Source organism: Dioszegia hungarica, assembly GCF_025882075.1.
Source record: "Dioszegia hungarica strain PDD-24b-2 chromosome Unknown MKK02contig_8, whole genome shotgun sequence".
NCBI lineage: Eukaryota > Fungi > Basidiomycota > Tremellomycetes > Tremellales > Bulleribasidiaceae > Dioszegia > Dioszegia hungarica.
In genome coordinates, this window is record NW_026515770.1 from 5,530,556 (window position 1) to 5,546,614 (window position 16,059).

Sequence of the window (16,059 nt, forward strand, 5' to 3'; positions counted from 1 at the left end):
ACCGAGTCCCAGCATTCCTCCGGGGACTCTTTGTCTCCGGGCAACGATTAAACCCAGCGAGATCACTCCGACTCGCAACCCTTCAAACTTCTTGTCTCTGCCTCTCTACCCATATCCAAGATGATCTCCACATCAGCACTCACAGCCTCGCGCGCAGCAGCCCGACCGATCGCCGTGGCTCGCCGGGGGATCTCAGTCTGGGGAAGCGTTGTCGCTGGGTGAGTTGAGCTGACGAGAATTGAATGTAGGGCAAGCAAGCTGATGCTTGCAGACCTCCTGATCCGATCTTGGGTATGTCGCGCTTGAAGCTGAGATGAGAGATCTGGAGAGGGGTGATGAGAGACTGATGGACAGGTGTGACCGAGAAGTTCAAGGCGGACAAGTCGCCAAAGAAGATCAACCTCGGTGTCGGTGAGTAGTCCTCTCTGGCTGATTAGAACGGGTAGCTGATGGTCTAGGTGCCTACGTCAGTTGTCAGAGCGCTTTGGAAGTCAGGTGGCGCAGCTGACACTTTAGCGTGACGGTAATGGAAAGCCATACGTCCTGCCGACCGTAAAGAAGGCGGAGCAGAAGCTTTTCGAGGCCAAGATGGACAAGGAGTACTTGCCTATCACTGTAAGTTCGCGATAGCCGGGCGAAGCGCATAATCCAGGCGTGCGTGCGAGAAGCTGACATGGGCAGGGTCTTGGATCGTTCACCAAGCTCGCTGCTGAGCTGGCGTACGGCAAGGACTCCAAGCCGCTCGTCGAGGATAGGGTGAGTTCCATCGCTCCTGGAGGGATCTTAGGGAAGAACTGACCAAGTAGCTGGCGATCTCACAGTCGATCTCCGGAACCGGTGCTCTCCGTATTGCTATGGCCTTCCTTGGCAAGTTCCACGAGACTTCCAAGACCATCTACCTCCCTACGCCCACATGGGGAAACCACATCCCAATCGCCAAGGACTCGGGTCTTACTGTCAAGCACTATAAGTGAGCTATCCTGCCCCTGTTAGCGTACAAGAAGGGAGTATAGCTCACTCGTACAGGTACTTCGACAAAGACACGGTCGGCCTTGACTTTGAGGGCATGAAGGCCGACATCAAGTCTGCGCCGGACGGATCGATTGTAAGCTATTGCCTGTTCCAATCCCGAGCCATGGCTGATCTGGCAGGTGTTGCTGCACGCTTGCGCACATGTGAGTCCTCGCTGGAGCTGGCACTGATATGTATCGAGCTGATTTGTAGAACCCCACCGGTGTTGACCCTACCGAGGCCCAATGGCGCGAGCTTTCCGACCTCGTCAAGGAGAAGAAGCACTTTGCGTTCTTCGACATGGTCAGCATACTTCCTTTGCACGATCTTTGGCTCGAGCTGATCCTGTAGGCGTACCAGGGCTTCGCTTCCGGTGACATCTTGAAGGATGCCTACGCCGTGCGATACTTTGTTGAGCAGGGCCACCAGATCCTGCTCTGCCAGTCCTTCGCCAAGGTGAGCGCCCGCGAATATCAGCTTGTGACCGAAATGTCAGCTGACTCCATAGAACATGGGTCTTTACGGTGAACGTGTCGGTGCCGTGTCCTTCGTCTGCGACTCTCCAGAAGAGAAGGCCAAGGTCGACTCGCAGCTCAAGATCATTGTCCGGCCGATGTACTCCAACCCGCCCGTTCACGGTGCGCGTCTCGTGAGCGAGATCCTGGGCAACCAGGAGCTGTACAACGAGTGGTGCGTACGATACCTATTGTCTCCTACCCTGAAACCATCTTCTCCTATGGAGAGTTAGCTGACCATCAGGCTCGTCGAGGTTAAGGGCATGGCCGACCGGATCATCGATATGCGCACCAAGCTGTACGACACGCTCGTCAGGCTCGAGACTCCCGGAGAGTGGAAGCACATCAAGTCCCAGATTGGAATGTTCTCCTTCACCGGCCTCAAGCCCGAGCAGGTCGAGAAGCTCGCAGAGAAGGCTAGCATCTACCTGACGAAGGATGGGCGGATCAGCATGGCGGGTCTCAACGACGGGAATGTAGAGGTGAGTTCGATGAGCAATCACAATCGGTGCCAGGGATGGAAGTTGATGTCGCAGTACTTTGCGGAGAGCGTCAGCAAGGCCGTCAAGGGCACTTTGTAGAGCAACGGCGGCTTCCATCGGACTGCACAGCATATGCATACTCTCTTGTGCGACCTTTGAGGAATTGTCAGTATGTGCCGATGCCAAAGGCGATCCCCCAGGCCCAGGATGGGCTTGTGTGTCGTAGGTGCCACTCGCGACAATAGGCCGGCGCAGCAATAGGTCATGCAGCGAGATACATAAGATACAGTCCTACTAGATACAACGTCCTTGTGCAGCTCCCTGTTGAATCAAACCAGACCCCTCGTCGCCTCATGGCTTTGCGAACGCGTACGAGCCATTGACCAAGCGGACGATCGGATCTGTGAAGTCGAGGGAAGTATCGTTCGCCATGTACTATCAAGTCAGCGGACTATCCCCGATAGAAGTTTGTGCAACGCAAAAAGACACCCACAGCAAGTCGGAAAAAGTGCTCTATCCCGCCGCCATCCCCTAACCCGACTTGCGCCAGCGTGACATTCGTCGCTGTGTGGTTGGCTAGCCGCAAGACATCGTCGACCACCACCTGGACGCCCGTGATGCCTAACCTGGTCAGATTGCGAGGAGTCGCCAACCAGGACAGCATCGTCAAGGTCGAATTTGCAAAGCTGACGTCGGGGATGTAGCTTCCGGAATTGGCGTCACCGAGGAGCTGCCGGTCAGCAAAGGTATGGATCTATACAGAGATAAGCTTACCGAAGCTGTCTGCTGGATGATACCGGCCCATCCCCATCGTCCGATACCGTCCAAAAACAGGCCAAGCATGATGGCTTGTCCGAAGATGCTGACTCGATTCGGCAGAGACAGGACGGGTATGGCGAGCATGGGGTAGAACCAGTGATGTATGCGCAGAGTGTACCCAGGGATCTGCGAGAGCACCACCAGGACGGGAACGAGCCATATGTACCTGACCATCAGCTCGATTCTCATGGGAATTGGGTGGAAAGCCTCACCTAACGATGTAGTACTGCAGCATGCCGTACTTCCGCAAATCCCACGCCTGCAGGACCGCAATGAAGGCCACGATCAGGATCAACACCGCCAGTACGCCCTTCCCATCTGGCGGTATCCCGTCGTAGCCTATTCTCCCCGACAGCGGTAATCGCGCAAAGATCGTCGAGCTTTCGATACCGATCCAGTATCCTAATCCCTGCCAAAGCGCCAGCTCCACCGGTAACTCCCTGAATCCCTCCAAACTCCGCTTGAAGGCGACGCGGTAGAACCAGTATCCGCCAAGAAGGGCTGGTGGGAGACCGGCAAAGATGTACTCCCAGAACGGCGGGACATATCGAGGATTCGATACGAGCTGGATTTGGCCCCAGCCGAGGATGATTAAGGTGCCGAGCAGGACTGCAGGCGACGGGAGGAGGAAGACCGTGGTGAGGAAGAGCATCAGTGCGTTGAAGGCGCTGATGAAAGGGTGGATGTCCCAGCAACCGGGACCGGAGCTTGGACTGAGGGTATACGAGCCGGGGAAGGAGGGGAGGAAAGGCGCTGAGAGGATGCCATTCGACCAGCCGCCGAGTAGGTTGGATGTAGAAGAGGCGAAGACGTAGTTGACATCCACACATCCTCCCAGTGTGGGACTGATTTGCCCGGCGTGGATCGCCGATGCGCAGATCCAGGAGTCCGCGCTAGACAATCAGCTGTGCCCAGATAATTTTGTGAGGGGGACATACCGGTAAGTAGGGCCGTCTCCACCGCCAATGACTAGTGGCCGCCTGTTCACTTCGCTCCCTCCAACCCATCTTGGGTTCCCCAACGGCGAGTAGGTGCATCCCCCAAGACACCTATACCTCCCTCCTCCCTCTCCGTTCAGCGCCACGTCGCAGTCTGTCCCATTCAGCCCGCAGGCATCAGGCGGCCAATCGGACCATAACGAGTCCGTACAGCCGATAGTCTGCGGACTGGAGGGGGCAAAGTACTGCTCCCGGATGAGCAGCACATTGGCGGTCGCCCAGAGCAGTAAGACCGGTATGAGCGCGTAGTGTAGCCGACACGACGTGGCGAGACGATAGACGCCTTTATCCGGGAAGGTAGTACATGCACGATGATTGGGCAGGGTGGATGAGGAGGTGAGCGGAGTTGACGGGGAGGGGATTTCGTCGTCGGGCGTGGGAGTGGAGGGACCGAGGATGAGACGGACCAGCCGCCGCAGGCGGGTAAAGCGGGGTATGGAGAGGTTCATCCCGTTCCGCCGGTGGCTGATATGGGCTGCGCTACTGCAGAGATAGGCCAGTCATGCTCTGTACCTCGTTGCAGGGGGCCAAGAGCGCGAGCTAACGGGTTCAGGATTCGGGAGCTCGGCCGGACAATAATGGAGGCTCCTTTGACGCCTGCGACTGGTGAATTTTGTGGTGAACGGTGCTTGATATAGCTCGCTTTGTAGTCGGCCGGCTCCTACCCGAGTCGACAGTATATAGCTATCGATAATGAGGGGTGCAAGACGAGAGAGAGATCGAGCGGCGACGGAGGAGGCGGTGACTTCGAGACAACAACCCTTACGGCAGGCGCAAACGTCAAACTGGGCGAAGCTAAGGTTGCGCCGGCCCGAGGCTCGCTCGATCTTATATACACTCATCATGCTGCTTCCACGATCTTCAGGCCGTCCGTATGAGTGAGGTCTCGGCGTTTGAGGTAAGGAAGAGAGCACGAGCAAGCGTTTGCAATGTCGGAATCGAGTCTATCAGCCTATCGGGTGTTGGCCGAGCGAGGCCCAAGGGACATCTTCTCCCAAACCCTCCTTTGTCCTGCTTACGGAGGTGTGCGAAGGGGCTCTTTGACATCACGAAGCAGTGTGTGCTTCTCTATCAAGCCTAGTGGCATCCATAATCAACCATTAATCTATTGACGTTTCTCCTCATCAACTCATCAACTGATCTGAAAGTCGCTATGTCGTCGAATGTTGAGAAGGTTGAAGGCCCGAAGCGCGAAATCGGAGATCAAGGCAAGATCTGGTGGTGTAGGTCTCTTTTCATCTCGATTGAACTGATAAGTTGCTGATTGACAGCAAACGGCATCTTCTTCACAGGTCAGCTCAACCCCGGAGTCGTTTGTGTTCCTGTACGTTGCTCAGCAGCTCACGATCCTTAGCAGTGCACGTTTTCGCCTTGTACGGCGCAACATGTCTCTCCCCGCTGTCACAGACACCCCTACCGACTCTCATACTCTGCTTCATATCTTGGCAGCTTGCCTCGTTTGGCATCACGATCGGATACCACCGCCTCTGGTCCCACCAGGCCTTTACAGCTCGCATGCCGCTCAGGGTGGTGCTTGCCTGGATGGGCAGTATGGGCTTCCAAGGCAGTATCAAGTGGTGGGTGCTGAGGCACAGGCTATACCACCGGTAAGTATGCTGGAGGCCCTCGTTGAGACGAGTGAGATGTCGCTGATCGTATAGGTTCACCGACAGTCCAACTCATGACCCTTACTCTGCGAGCAAGGGTCTGTGGTACTCGCATTGCGGCTGGATCTTCCGCAAACCCAGATATGCCCGCATGCGCCTCATCGACCGAGCCGATCTGGACGCGGATCCCGGTATGCATCTTCAAACCTGGATGTGGCATGAGGCTGATGCTGCAGTGGTCTACTTTCAGCACAAATACTACTTCAGCATAGCGCTATTCTCCGGTCTCATCCTCCCCGCTCTTATTGGCTATACCTGGAACGACGCACTTGGCGGCTTGGTCTGGGGCGGCGCAGTAGCACGGCTCTTGATCTGGCATACCACATTCTGCATCAACAGCTTGGCGCACTGGACTGGTCTCAGACCCTACACGGAAGAAGTCAGCGCGAGGGGCAACTATGTGCGTATCATCGAGTTTGACTTGCGGATAGAGCTAACGGGATAGCTTCTTGCCCTGCTTACCTCCGGGGAAGGTCACCACAAGTGAATCTTTGCTGAACCTTTTTTGACAATGCGTACCGCAAAGCTCATCCCGCAGCTTCCATCATGCCTTCCCCAAAGACTTCCGCAATGGCCCTAACCCAGCGTAAGTACTAGTCCGCATGTCCCCTCCTACTCAGATTGAACTGATGACCAGCGATTGGGACCCGAGCAAGTGGATCATCTACCTCCTTCATCTCACTCCACTCGTTCCCTCGGTCGCCCGTACGCCCTCCTCCTCCATCCTCAAGGCCCAAGCGAGCATTCTGCGCGCCGAGGCGGACCGCCTCACTTCGTCGATCCCGGCCGAACAGCGGGCGAAGTCTCTGGCGGACCTGCCCCGCTGGTCGAAGGAGGAGGCGATGGCCAGGCATGGCCAGTGGGTCGTGGATTATGTGGGGGAAGAGGAATGGAGAAGGAGGCGGATGGTGCTGCTACTGATTGAGGGATGTTTGGTGGATGTTGGTGGGTACCTGGATGAGCATGTCAGTCGATCCTGTCCTGCGAAGACATATCCAAGCTGACAGCTCAGCCCGGAGGCAAGCAGCTCCTAATCAACCACTGTATCGCTCCCCTCGCCACCGGTCTCCTCTTCACAGCCCCTCTTGATCCAGGAGCAGAGCACGAAGGCGAGAGCGCTCCGGCCTGCTCAACGGGTCTCAATAACCCGCATTCAGAGATTGCCCTCCGGGATGCTAGCAAGGCCTTCTTTGGCGGCCTCAACAATCACTCGGCAGCCGCAAAGGACCGCATGAGGTGCTTGCGGGTCGCAGTCTTGGAAGAGAGTGATGTGCGCTTGGAGCCAAAGCCGCAGTAAGGAGAATGTCAGTAGACTGATAGATGCAAGATAGATGCAATGCTACTACATGACCTCATACCGTATATCCCGCCTTTGACTGAGCTACCGCAAACTGTGTCCCCAGACGTCCCGGTCGACCGCGCTCGTCATCCCCACCCCGTCGTGATATCAGGTTGCCCAGTATTAGGTAGCCAGTCCGGATTCAGGAAGTTTGGATCCCACGAGAAAAGATCAAAGTCAAACAGCCCGGAGCTCATGAGCGAGTTATGCGCTTGCTCCGAGCTGTGACCCTGCCCCGCTCCCTCACCACGATCCCTTACGCCCTCGTCCGTCCCCAGCCCACCTGCTAGTTGGGGATTCGGTAGGTCCAGGTGTCCCTCTTCCGACCAACGCACCATCTCGTCCAGTGTCCCGAACGCCTTATCCGCCTGACGGATCAGTGCCTCAGTCCGTCCCCCCAGACCCCGTAGGTACACCTCAGCCTGTTGCAGCCGTGAGGATTGGAGAAACGCCGAGGAGCCGCGCGCGCCTTGTGTCTGCCGGATGTGCGCAGCGGTCCCGCGCAGGGACAAGACGGCGAGGGAGGCGCACATCGACACGTGGGCCGGGAATCGCTTTTCAGGCCGAATCGGGCTGGTGGGGAAGGGTTGATGCTCGTAGGGCGATAGGGAGCTGGTCGAAGCCGGATGGGAGAGGTAAGGGCGCGTGAATGGCGAAGCGTATATGGAAGGGAGATCGGGAGGTAGGTCGGGAAAAAGAATTCCCAGAAAGCGCTGGGCTGTGGAGACGAACGCGGTCATCCCAGCGATGAGGGTCTGACGGATGGGCTGAAGCGGCGACGGAATGCGCTGGAAGAGGAAGGACAGGCGAGAGATAGCAATGTACTCTAGGCAGCCTTGATCCAGGTCAAGAAGGGCTGAGAGATCAGCTGCGATACCTACTTTCCAATTGTGATGCCCCTTGCCAAGCCTCGAGGCCACGGGTTGGGCTGGTGAGGAAGATGACTCACTGGAACCCCCACTTCGCTTCCACGCAATGAGATCCTGAAGTCCCGTCTGAAACGCCTCCATGCGGATCCTCACCGCCTCGAAATCATGCTCGCCATTCTCGACTTCCATGAGCGGTTTCATCGCCTGGATAGCAGCACAGATCAACCGGGATTCGTCCATCAAGTGGTCCGTGGTCTGCTGGACGATAGGGTTTGGCGAGCGAGGTAGAAGGGATGCAAGTGAAGAGGGCAATTGTCGGCCGTGTCCATGCATGAGATGCAGACTGGGTTGCTCAGTGTGTGAACCCACATTCGACGACCGTATAGTGACTCACAGGATGTACCGGCTGACCACAAGCGCCCACTAATACGATCAGCGAAGCCCATATACAGCGGTGAAACCCCCTGCACGTACCACTTGTGCCATGTGCATAGCTTCGGCCCAATAGCCTTCCGCTAGGTCTGTACCCCTCCGGAGATACCCCTCGACCTTGGCATCCATCCCGAGATCCCTCCCCAGCTGATATGCCAGCGAGATGAGTCTCAAGGGTGATGGTCTCGATGGTTCCCCCTCCACGGCTGGTATAGGCGGAGCGAGCGACAAGATGAGAAGCGGGAGTACCGCGTCAAAGCTGACGTTTCCTGATAAGGCGACGATGATGCTCTTGTCGACGAGCTCGGCGAGTCTGGGAGAGGCGTACGCAGGGACATGATGCAGGATAGCGAGGATGATGAAGTTGTGTGTAGGTGCGGTCGTACTGATGGAGAGGAAGGGTGCGAGGGGGATGATTGTCGAGAAGTGGTGTTTGAAGGACTGGAAGGCGAGGTCGATCTCCCCCGGCCGGAGGATCCCGGCAGATACGACCGAGGGGAATGCGTCCGGGGTACTAAGCGAGAAGATGGTCTCGCTGAAGTCCTCCAGCTGAGCATAGTGTGCCAGGTGGGTCAGCTGGGAGTCGGGCCCAGCTGGAGAGTCCGTTGCCCATGGGAAAGGCCCATCCCGGCCCGCGGACGAGGTGTGAGGCCTGTGAGGAAGACCTGATCGCATGACGCCATCATCGCCTGCTGCGCCTCGACCGGACATCGCCCTCCGCAGCTCCCTGACCTCCTCCTCTAGCGATTCTATCCGCGCCTTTGACCTTGCCGTTTCGTCGACGGCGTTGTATATCACCCGCCAGTCCGGCTCCGCCCGCTCTCCTCCTCTGGAATAAGATGGTCCCCACTCTGATGGGCCGGCCTCTATGGACGGGCGGACCGAGGGGTGAGCGGGCGGTTGTATACTGCTTCTTCGAGACGTCCCATCCTCGCGATGCGTGGTTGGCGGTAGCGGTGTATCTGACGGAGAGGGCGGCGCTACAGAGATGGCTCCGGCGAGGGAACAACCCTTCCCCCTCCGACGGCATAGCCAACACCCTTTTGGCTTAACATCCTCGCACCGAGTTTTGGAGGTGACACATTGGTTGCACGCTCGGAAGACCTTGGGTCGCTTCGCTGGAGGAGGGCTGTCATCTGGAGATCGCTGCTTGAATCAGCTGTATTCGCGGGGGAGTCTCGAGTGATTCGCGGGTCATGCGCACTGATTGATGATCAGTCGGAGCCATTGTAGCTTCACTTCTGAGGATCCGGCGGACGAGTGTTGGAAAGGCTAGTCGAAGCCGACGCTGTCTGTACTCTGTAGCAATAGAAGTGCAGCGTACATTGGCAGCAGTCTGTTCGCACGTTATAGGGGGGTCTTGTCTCGGGTTTTCCCCGACAACATTCCTCATCCCTTCCGTTATCATCTCTCACACTCATCCATGCTGTTAGCTTTGAGTTCACCCCTTATCCATCCCATAGGCATGCCAAACACTGGCACACAGCTAAGAGCACAGCCTCCAATTAATGCTTGCCTCGTTCGGCTGACAGTATACCGCCTCCGGGGCGGTCGACGCCCAGTCCTTCCTTACCTCCGACAAGCCGTGCCGGAGCACACGGGATTCCCGAGTCTCCTGCGGAGCCCGAGGAAGCCATATCTCGCCCGTGTTTGATATAAGGTCGAGCCACGCACCGCCAAGGTGGACATCCCCTCTGACTTAACCTTTAAGAGTACTGACCTTCATCTATTCATCTCTGATCCAGTCATCAGACTTGAGCGGGCATAGAGACCTCCGACCTCGAGCTCCGTTTACATTCGTCCTAGTTCCCCCAAGTGTCCTTCGCCATGTCCGTCGACAGTACCGGAAGATATTTAGTGTGAGTGGGAGTCTTATCAGACTTGCGCTACGCGCTGGCTATGAATTGCACTGCTGAACTACTGGCTGACTATTCAGCACCGGCTATGTGCCCAGCATGGCCCTCAGTATCGTCGCGGGCGCCTGCTTCAGTGTCCTTTCGGCCATCTTCACCTACTGTATGTCGAGGCGCTTTGCAGCTTTAAATCAACGCTGACCACCCAGTCTTCTTCAAGAGCCGAAGCCACCGATGGATGCTTTCCCTCACTATCGGCAGCATCTGCATGAGCATAGGCTTCTTTGTGCGGATCGCGATGACCAATGACCCCTATGGGCTCACTATCTACATCATCACCACTCTCGTACGTCCTCGTCAACCTCCGTCAGGATTTATGCTGACGTCCAGCTCACTCTCCTCTCGCCCTGCGCCTTTCTCGCTCACGCCTACCTCCTCCTACCGCGTCTCGCTACCGCTCTCGATGCGTCCGACTGCCTCCTCCTCCGTCCCCGGCTCATCGCACGCACCTTCGTCTGGATCGACGTGACGGTCTTCCTCCTGCAGGCCGCTGGCGGTGGTATGACTGCCATCTCCAATCGGAGCATCACTGATGCCGGCCTGAAGGTGAGTACTATGGAACAGACCGCACACGGCGGACTGCGCTAACGACGGCTCTAGATCGCTCTGATCGGCCTCATCGCACAGTGTATCTCCTTCGGCGCCTTCTGCCTCCTTGTCGCTGTATTCGCTTGGAAGCTGTAAGTGCATCCTCCGTCAGGCTCGGAGCACAACTGATCTTCGCAGCCGAAAGCATCACCCCCAGAAATGGTCCGGCTCGACCTCATCCTGGCGTACCAACTGGCGTGTGGTGTACTACGCGCTTATCTGGACCTGTGTCTTCATTCTCGTATGTTTCTTCCCCTATCCACCTCTACCTGAGTCCATCGCTGACACTGCAGATCCGATGCGCGTTCCGAGTTGCCGAATACTCGGAAGGATACAGCGGTAAGCTCCGGACGACCGAGTGGTACATCTACACCTTTGATACCTTATCGCTCTTCGTCGGGATCGCGATCTGGGCTATTGTGTGGCCCCCTCGATACCTGGACGCAGCGGACGACAAGACAGTGAAAGGGACGACATTGGGCAGCGAGGAGATGATGGTGCGGAACCCTGGCGGCCATGAGGTGCAGCAGAAGTATTGAGCGGACTTCAGATCTGAGAGGAGCCTGGATTCGGAGACAGATACCCAACTTAGACATAGAATATACCAAGCACCGCAGATACAGTAGAGATTGAGACGATATTCGACTTGACGCGGCATGGATGATTCTACAGAGCCCCTGAATCTCTGACGTTTCTCTTATCTGTCCTCTTCACGAAGCCGAGTCCTTTGAATACGAGATAGGCTATCACCGGTCACCGCAAACGGAGGCTCTCTGCCAGCATACCAAGGCATTTATATCATGACAAAGCATCCGAATTCTAGTAGACTGCACAATAGCAAGGCGTGAACCTCGAATCCCATATCTGATCAATCAATCAGCGCCCCCTTCTTCCTCCCCATCTCCAGCTCCCCCGTCTTATCCCTCCCCTGCGCCGGGATCGCCTTGGCCTTCCAACCCGAGAAGGGGACCATCCCGCCCAGAGTCAAGCCTCGACCGCGCTGCAGCGAACGGGCACCGGGGCCGTTATACGACAGCACCGAAATCGGGGGGTTCAGTCTCGGCCAGGCAACATACGACACGCCCTACAAGGTCAGCTATGGCCTGTAGGCAAATGTACAGAGGGAGGACTTACGTTGCCCCAGATGTAGCTGCCGGAGACAAAGGCGAGGAAGAACCAAAAGTAGATGAAGGATGATAGGGAGAGGTCTGAAGTGTCAGCTCTTGCCTTAGAGATGAGTTTGGCGGGGAGCTCACCTGATGTGCGCGGGAGGGTGAAAGCAGCCAAGATCATGGTCAGCGCGAAGGCGAGGACATATGGCATCTGTACGGTCAGCCAATTCCCTCTAGGGAGATTAGACGAGACGTACCGCTCGCATGAGAAGTGGTCGAGTGTCGGTCAAAGGCGGTATGCCCCCTCGCTTCGCCACGTACCCGCCGGTGATGATATCGAATGCGTCCTGAGCGTCAGCTCCAGTCTGACTCGGAGGCCGGAGTGGACGTACCTGTCGATCACCGTCAAAAAAGTTGTTCTTGACATAACGCATGACACTCTTGTATCCATCTTCGAGGTTGCCCTGCTTTGTCCGCTTGCCCGTCCGGGTGTAGTCGGCCTTGAGCGCGCCCGTCCCAGAATAAGCATTAGAGACCGTATCTCCATGGTCCGCCCAGACTGCATGTCAGCCAAGACCCAGCCACAGCCAATCAAGAACACTCACCCGAGCGGAACATGGCCATAAACTCCGGATGCTCCCCTACCGTCTCCTTGACACTCAAAACCCCCGCCTGCCTCAACTGCTCGTTGACAGCCCACTGGCCCAATGCCGATTGAGTGACGTTCGTCCGATCCAGGCAGTCCATGCAGTTACTCCTGATGACCCCTTCTTGCCGCTTCCGCACTTCCACCTGATCCTCTCCATTGCCCGTCTTCTCCAATACCGCCGCACCGGAGTGAAACCAGCCCATCCTCTCGAGACTCGCCTGAAGCTTATTGGTGAGGACCGAGATCCGGTCGAATCGCATCCCTTTGCATTCGGTGTGGAAGTCAAAGTAGAGATAGTGCGCCTTGGCGGCTATGTCGGCGTCGGACTGCGCGGCCGCAGTGACGTTGCGCTCGAACGCATCCTTGATGGGGAGTTCGTGACCTTTGTGGTTGACAAGATTGATCAGGTGGACTTCGTTGTAGTGTCGGATGAGTGCCTGGAGGTGCAGCTTAAGCGCAGGTACCTGATGTATCAGAGTGGGCCCTATGTCTCCGGATCTGGGGCCATACTCACCGTTTCTGGGATTTCCATCACTTGCAGATCCGGCTTGTACCGCAGATTGTTCACCTCCGCCCAAAACATTGGCACCGACCCTCTGATCTGCACATAGCTCATCCGTTCCTTTCCATCCACTCTTCCTCGACGAGCAATCTCGCCATTGGGCGGTATAGGATCAAAGAGCACAATCTGCTCCGTCTCGTTGAAGTTGGAGACATTACCGAGGGTGTCGATACCGCGTGAAAAGTAACGAGTACCGGCACGATGTCTGGAGCGACGAGAAATGAGGAAGAAGAGCAGGTCTCGGTTGTTGACGGCGGTCTGACGGAGCTCAACAGCTGAGCACGTTAGCTGGGTACCAGGATGGCGACCCGCTGGTGAGCTTACATCCATAGATCACAGGCAAGATGAATCGGCTCAACTGTGATGTCAGCTAAGTACTCGTGCAATCAGTCAAAGAGGGACCATCTCACATCGACTCCGCCGTTCTCCGTAAGATCAATCATCCTCCCAGACAAGTACCGGTTCCAGAAGAATCGCTCATCCGCCCGCTTCCACGCCGGACAGTCCTTGACTCCCTGACCCCGATCCTCCAAGTCCTGCTGCCGCTGCATGGTATTCGTGAGGTCCAGGCCGTACGAGTACCACATGCGCCCAGACTTGAGACCTTGCTCGACGAGCGAGACGAGCTCCTTCTCGACCGGGTGGTTGAGGATGGATGAGGAGGTGGAGAGCGGAGAGAGGGGGAGGAGCCGGAAGTCTGTAGCGAGGTAGATGGCCTGGGAGAGGAGGCGGCATGAGGGGGTTCGACCGGTGATGATAACGAGAAAGTCGGCTGTGGGATCAGCCCATGCCCCGGGGCCAGCATACGGCCGACATACTCGTTGCAAGGCTCAATACGCCCAAGATACCATAGCAAGTAATGACATTCTCCTTCCCGACCGGAGCATCCATACTTTCTGTCCCGTCAGCGGCGGTCCCTGACCCGAGGACCTCAGGTGCAGTACGCACCGTTCAAGGCCATCCGGCCCGTGCGTCTGTCAACAAATAGGCTCTCCTTGGCCTCCTTCTCGCCGAGACCGGCGGAGGAGCTGCCGGCTGGCTCGAATACGTAGGCTGTTGGGGAGACATACAGGTTGAGCGTCTCGTGCAACTAGAGCAAAGGTCAGCCGAGGTCTCAGCTGAGCAGGTGGACAAAGGGGGTAAGGTGGACGTACCGGCAACGAGTTGAAGCGCTGCTGGGCCATTTTGGGCGATTCGAAAGCAGGAAGTCTGCGGAGAGCTGTATCTGCTGAGATGCTGTAACTATGAGATTTCCGTGTCTGCTATCTGCTCTGCTGTTCTCACTGATAGATGCGAGGACTGAGAGAGAGATATCATACCTTTGCGGCACCACCAGCAGCGCCGCGGCCGACGATCCCCCGCCAGGCACGTGGGGGTGAACATGACGTGGTATTCTTAGCCGGCGGTATCAGACCGCCCGAGTTGACGCGTCTCTGATCGCGTCCTTCCCATCCAGCGAGCGCGTCTTTCTATCCGTTGACTCTCACTTCTTCAGCCAATACATAGCTACTCCATCACCCATCACCCACCCCTCCCCCTTCATATCTACACCTAACCTACTCTCCCAGCATGCTCGAAGCACGTGTCAAGCAAGCGTCGGTCCTCAAGAAGCTGCTCGACGGTGAGTCTTCTCTTTCCTCGGGCTCGGAAATATCCCAGACCCAACTTCTCCGGTGCGCCGGGTCACACGCGCGGGGGACATAGCTTGTGCTTCAAGCGACTGGCTCAAGGACTGCTGTGGAATACAAGACAGCTATCATCGCGCCTCTTGGACGCCGAAGCTGACCAGACAGCGATCAAGGAGCTCGTGACCGATGGTAACCTTGACTGTACCGATGAGGGCATCGTGAGCTAGCCCGCGATGACAAGGAGCCGCCATAGCTGACGATTCAGGCCCTTCAAGCCATGGACAACTCGCACGTCGCCCTCGTCTCGCTCAAACTTGCGGCAGAACAATTCGAGAGCTACCGGTGCGATCGCAATATGCCACTGGGTGTCAATGTGAGCCGGCCCTTTCCTCGACCACCTGAGGTACTTAGCTCACTCTCAGCTTACATCCCTCACCAAGATCCTCAAATGCGCTAAGGACAACGATGTGGTCACTCTCAAGGCCGCGGACGATGCGGACTCATTAGGCCTAGTCTTCGAATCTCCCAGTCAGTCAATTCGTCCAAGATTCGCGAGAGAATCGCCAGCTGACGACGACAGAGGAGGACCGAGTAGGAGAGTACGAGATGAAGCTCATGGATATCGACCAAGAGCACCTCGGTATCCCCGACACCCAATACGACGCGACCATCACCATGTCCTCTGCCGAATTCCAGCGTATCTGCCGTGATCTCGGTGCGCTCGGCGAGAGCGTCAAGATCGAGGCGAGCAAGGAGGGCGTGCGGTTCAGCTGTGAAGGAGAAGTAGGAAACGGAAGTGTGCTGCTCAAGCAGTCGGCGGGGCGTGATGCCGGCGGTGCGAGTGGGAGCGGTGCCAAGAAGCCCAAGCGGGATCCGGATGAGGAGAATGAGGTGGCTGAGGGGCAAGAGGTGGATGAGGAGCAGGAGGATGAGAAGCCAATCGTCGATGAGGAGGGCGGTGAGTTTTCTTGGCTCTTCAGGAAAGATTCATCGCTGATCATGCAGAGGATGAGCAGGAAGACGAGGAGGAAGAGGTCAAGCCAAAGAAGCGGAAGTCGAACGGCAAGGCAGCTGCAAAGGTGGGCCATAGTCTCGAATTCTTGCTTGTAACCTGGACACGATGGACCACTTGGTTATGACGACCCCGGCGTAATATTTCACCTCGCTGACGTGCAGCCCGCCAAAAAGGGCAAGACCGCCGCCGCAGCGGACGACTCGGACGTCGGCGTCTCCATCATCCTCGAAAAACAAGTATCCCTCACATTCTCCCTCAAATACCTCTCCAACTTTGCCAAATCCGCCCCGCTCGCCAAGGAGGTCAGCCTGAACATGTCGAATGACGTGCCTCTCTTGGTCCAATTCGAATTCGAGCAGGGGTCACTGCAGTTCTTCTTGGCGCCCAAGGTGAGTTTGCGCATCGAGCGGACTGTTGTCACGGATCAGAGCTGATGGAATTAGATTTCGGACGAATAGGC

At 56.8% G+C, this 16,059-nt stretch overlaps 7 protein-coding genes across 7 annotated transcripts; 4 read left to right on the forward strand and 3 right to left on the reverse strand.

Moving 5' to 3' along the window:
- Positions 1-120: 120 nt before the first annotated feature.
- On the forward strand, positions 121-2,107 carry MKK02DRAFT_26728 (aspartate aminotransferase mitochondrial precursor; the record flags this gene model as incomplete). The annotated part of the gene is made up of 14 exons (XM_053087248.1): positions 121-218; positions 272-291; positions 355-411; positions 459-466; positions 517-615; positions 682-756; positions 807-970; positions 1,027-1,105; positions 1,152-1,175; positions 1,225-1,314; positions 1,363-1,467; positions 1,520-1,701; positions 1,771-2,008; positions 2,063-2,107. The coding sequence occupies 14 exons, from the start codon at positions 121-123 to the stop codon at positions 2,105-2,107; spliced, it is 1,284 nt and encodes a 427-aa protein (XP_052946959.1).
- Positions 2,108-2,359: 252 nt separating this feature from the next.
- On the reverse strand, positions 2,360-4,274 carry MKK02DRAFT_45895 (putative vacuole protein; the record flags this gene model as incomplete). The annotated part of the gene is made up of 5 exons (XM_053093661.1): positions 2,360-2,443; positions 2,502-2,738; positions 2,783-2,993; positions 3,040-3,720; positions 3,766-4,274. The coding sequence occupies 5 exons, from the start codon at positions 4,272-4,274 to the stop codon at positions 2,360-2,362; spliced, it is 1,722 nt and encodes a 573-aa protein (XP_052946960.1).
- Positions 4,275-4,978: 704 nt separating this feature from the next.
- MKK02DRAFT_27184 (putative stearoyl-CoA desaturase) lies at positions 4,979-6,789 on the forward strand (the record flags this gene model as incomplete). Its single annotated transcript, XM_053087317.1, has 9 exons — positions 4,979-5,048; positions 5,097-5,117; positions 5,180-5,432; positions 5,487-5,623; positions 5,669-5,892; positions 5,938-5,975; positions 6,031-6,078; positions 6,130-6,457; positions 6,505-6,789. 9 exons carry the CDS (start codon positions 4,979-4,981, stop codon positions 6,787-6,789), a joined length of 1,404 nt encoding a protein of 467 aa, XP_052946961.1.
- A 128-nt stretch (positions 6,790-6,917) lies between these two features.
- Positions 6,918-9,360, reverse strand: MKK02DRAFT_45897 (uncharacterized protein; the record flags this gene model as incomplete). The annotated part of the gene is made up of 5 exons (XM_053093662.1): positions 6,918-7,687; positions 7,781-8,043; positions 8,095-8,123; positions 8,175-9,278; positions 9,337-9,360. The coding sequence occupies 5 exons, from the start codon at positions 9,358-9,360 to the stop codon at positions 6,918-6,920; spliced, it is 2,190 nt and encodes a 729-aa protein (XP_052946962.1).
- A 599-nt stretch (positions 9,361-9,959) lies between these two features.
- Positions 9,960-11,172, forward strand: MKK02DRAFT_45898 (RTA1 like protein-domain-containing protein; the record flags this gene model as incomplete). The annotated part of the gene is made up of 7 exons (XM_053093663.1): positions 9,960-9,991; positions 10,069-10,148; positions 10,195-10,331; positions 10,376-10,591; positions 10,646-10,725; positions 10,772-10,874; positions 10,927-11,172. The coding sequence occupies 7 exons, from the start codon at positions 9,960-9,962 to the stop codon at positions 11,170-11,172; spliced, it is 894 nt and encodes a 297-aa protein (XP_052946963.1).
- A 329-nt stretch (positions 11,173-11,501) lies between these two features.
- Positions 11,502-14,140, reverse strand: MKK02DRAFT_34212 (inositol/phosphatidylinositol phosphatase; the record flags this gene model as incomplete). The annotated part of the gene is made up of 12 exons (XM_053088871.1): positions 11,502-11,717; positions 11,768-11,841; positions 11,890-11,956; positions 12,003-12,092; positions 12,138-12,304; positions 12,351-12,858; positions 12,909-13,231; positions 13,281-13,314; positions 13,367-13,728; positions 13,775-13,852; positions 13,905-14,046; positions 14,111-14,140. 12 exons carry the CDS (start codon positions 14,138-14,140, stop codon positions 11,502-11,504), a joined length of 2,091 nt encoding a protein of 696 aa, XP_052946964.1.
- Positions 14,141-14,525: 385 nt separating this feature from the next.
- On the forward strand, positions 14,526-16,057 carry MKK02DRAFT_45900 (proliferating cell nuclear antigen, N-terminal domain-containing protein; the record flags this gene model as incomplete). The annotated part of the gene is made up of 8 exons (XM_053093664.1): positions 14,526-14,577; positions 14,750-14,802; positions 14,850-14,957; positions 15,007-15,112; positions 15,165-15,542; positions 15,590-15,663; positions 15,761-15,988; positions 16,043-16,057. The coding sequence occupies 8 exons, from the start codon at positions 14,526-14,528 to the stop codon at positions 16,055-16,057; spliced, it is 1,014 nt and encodes a 337-aa protein (XP_052946965.1).
- Between the last annotated feature and the right edge of the window lie 2 nt (positions 16,058-16,059).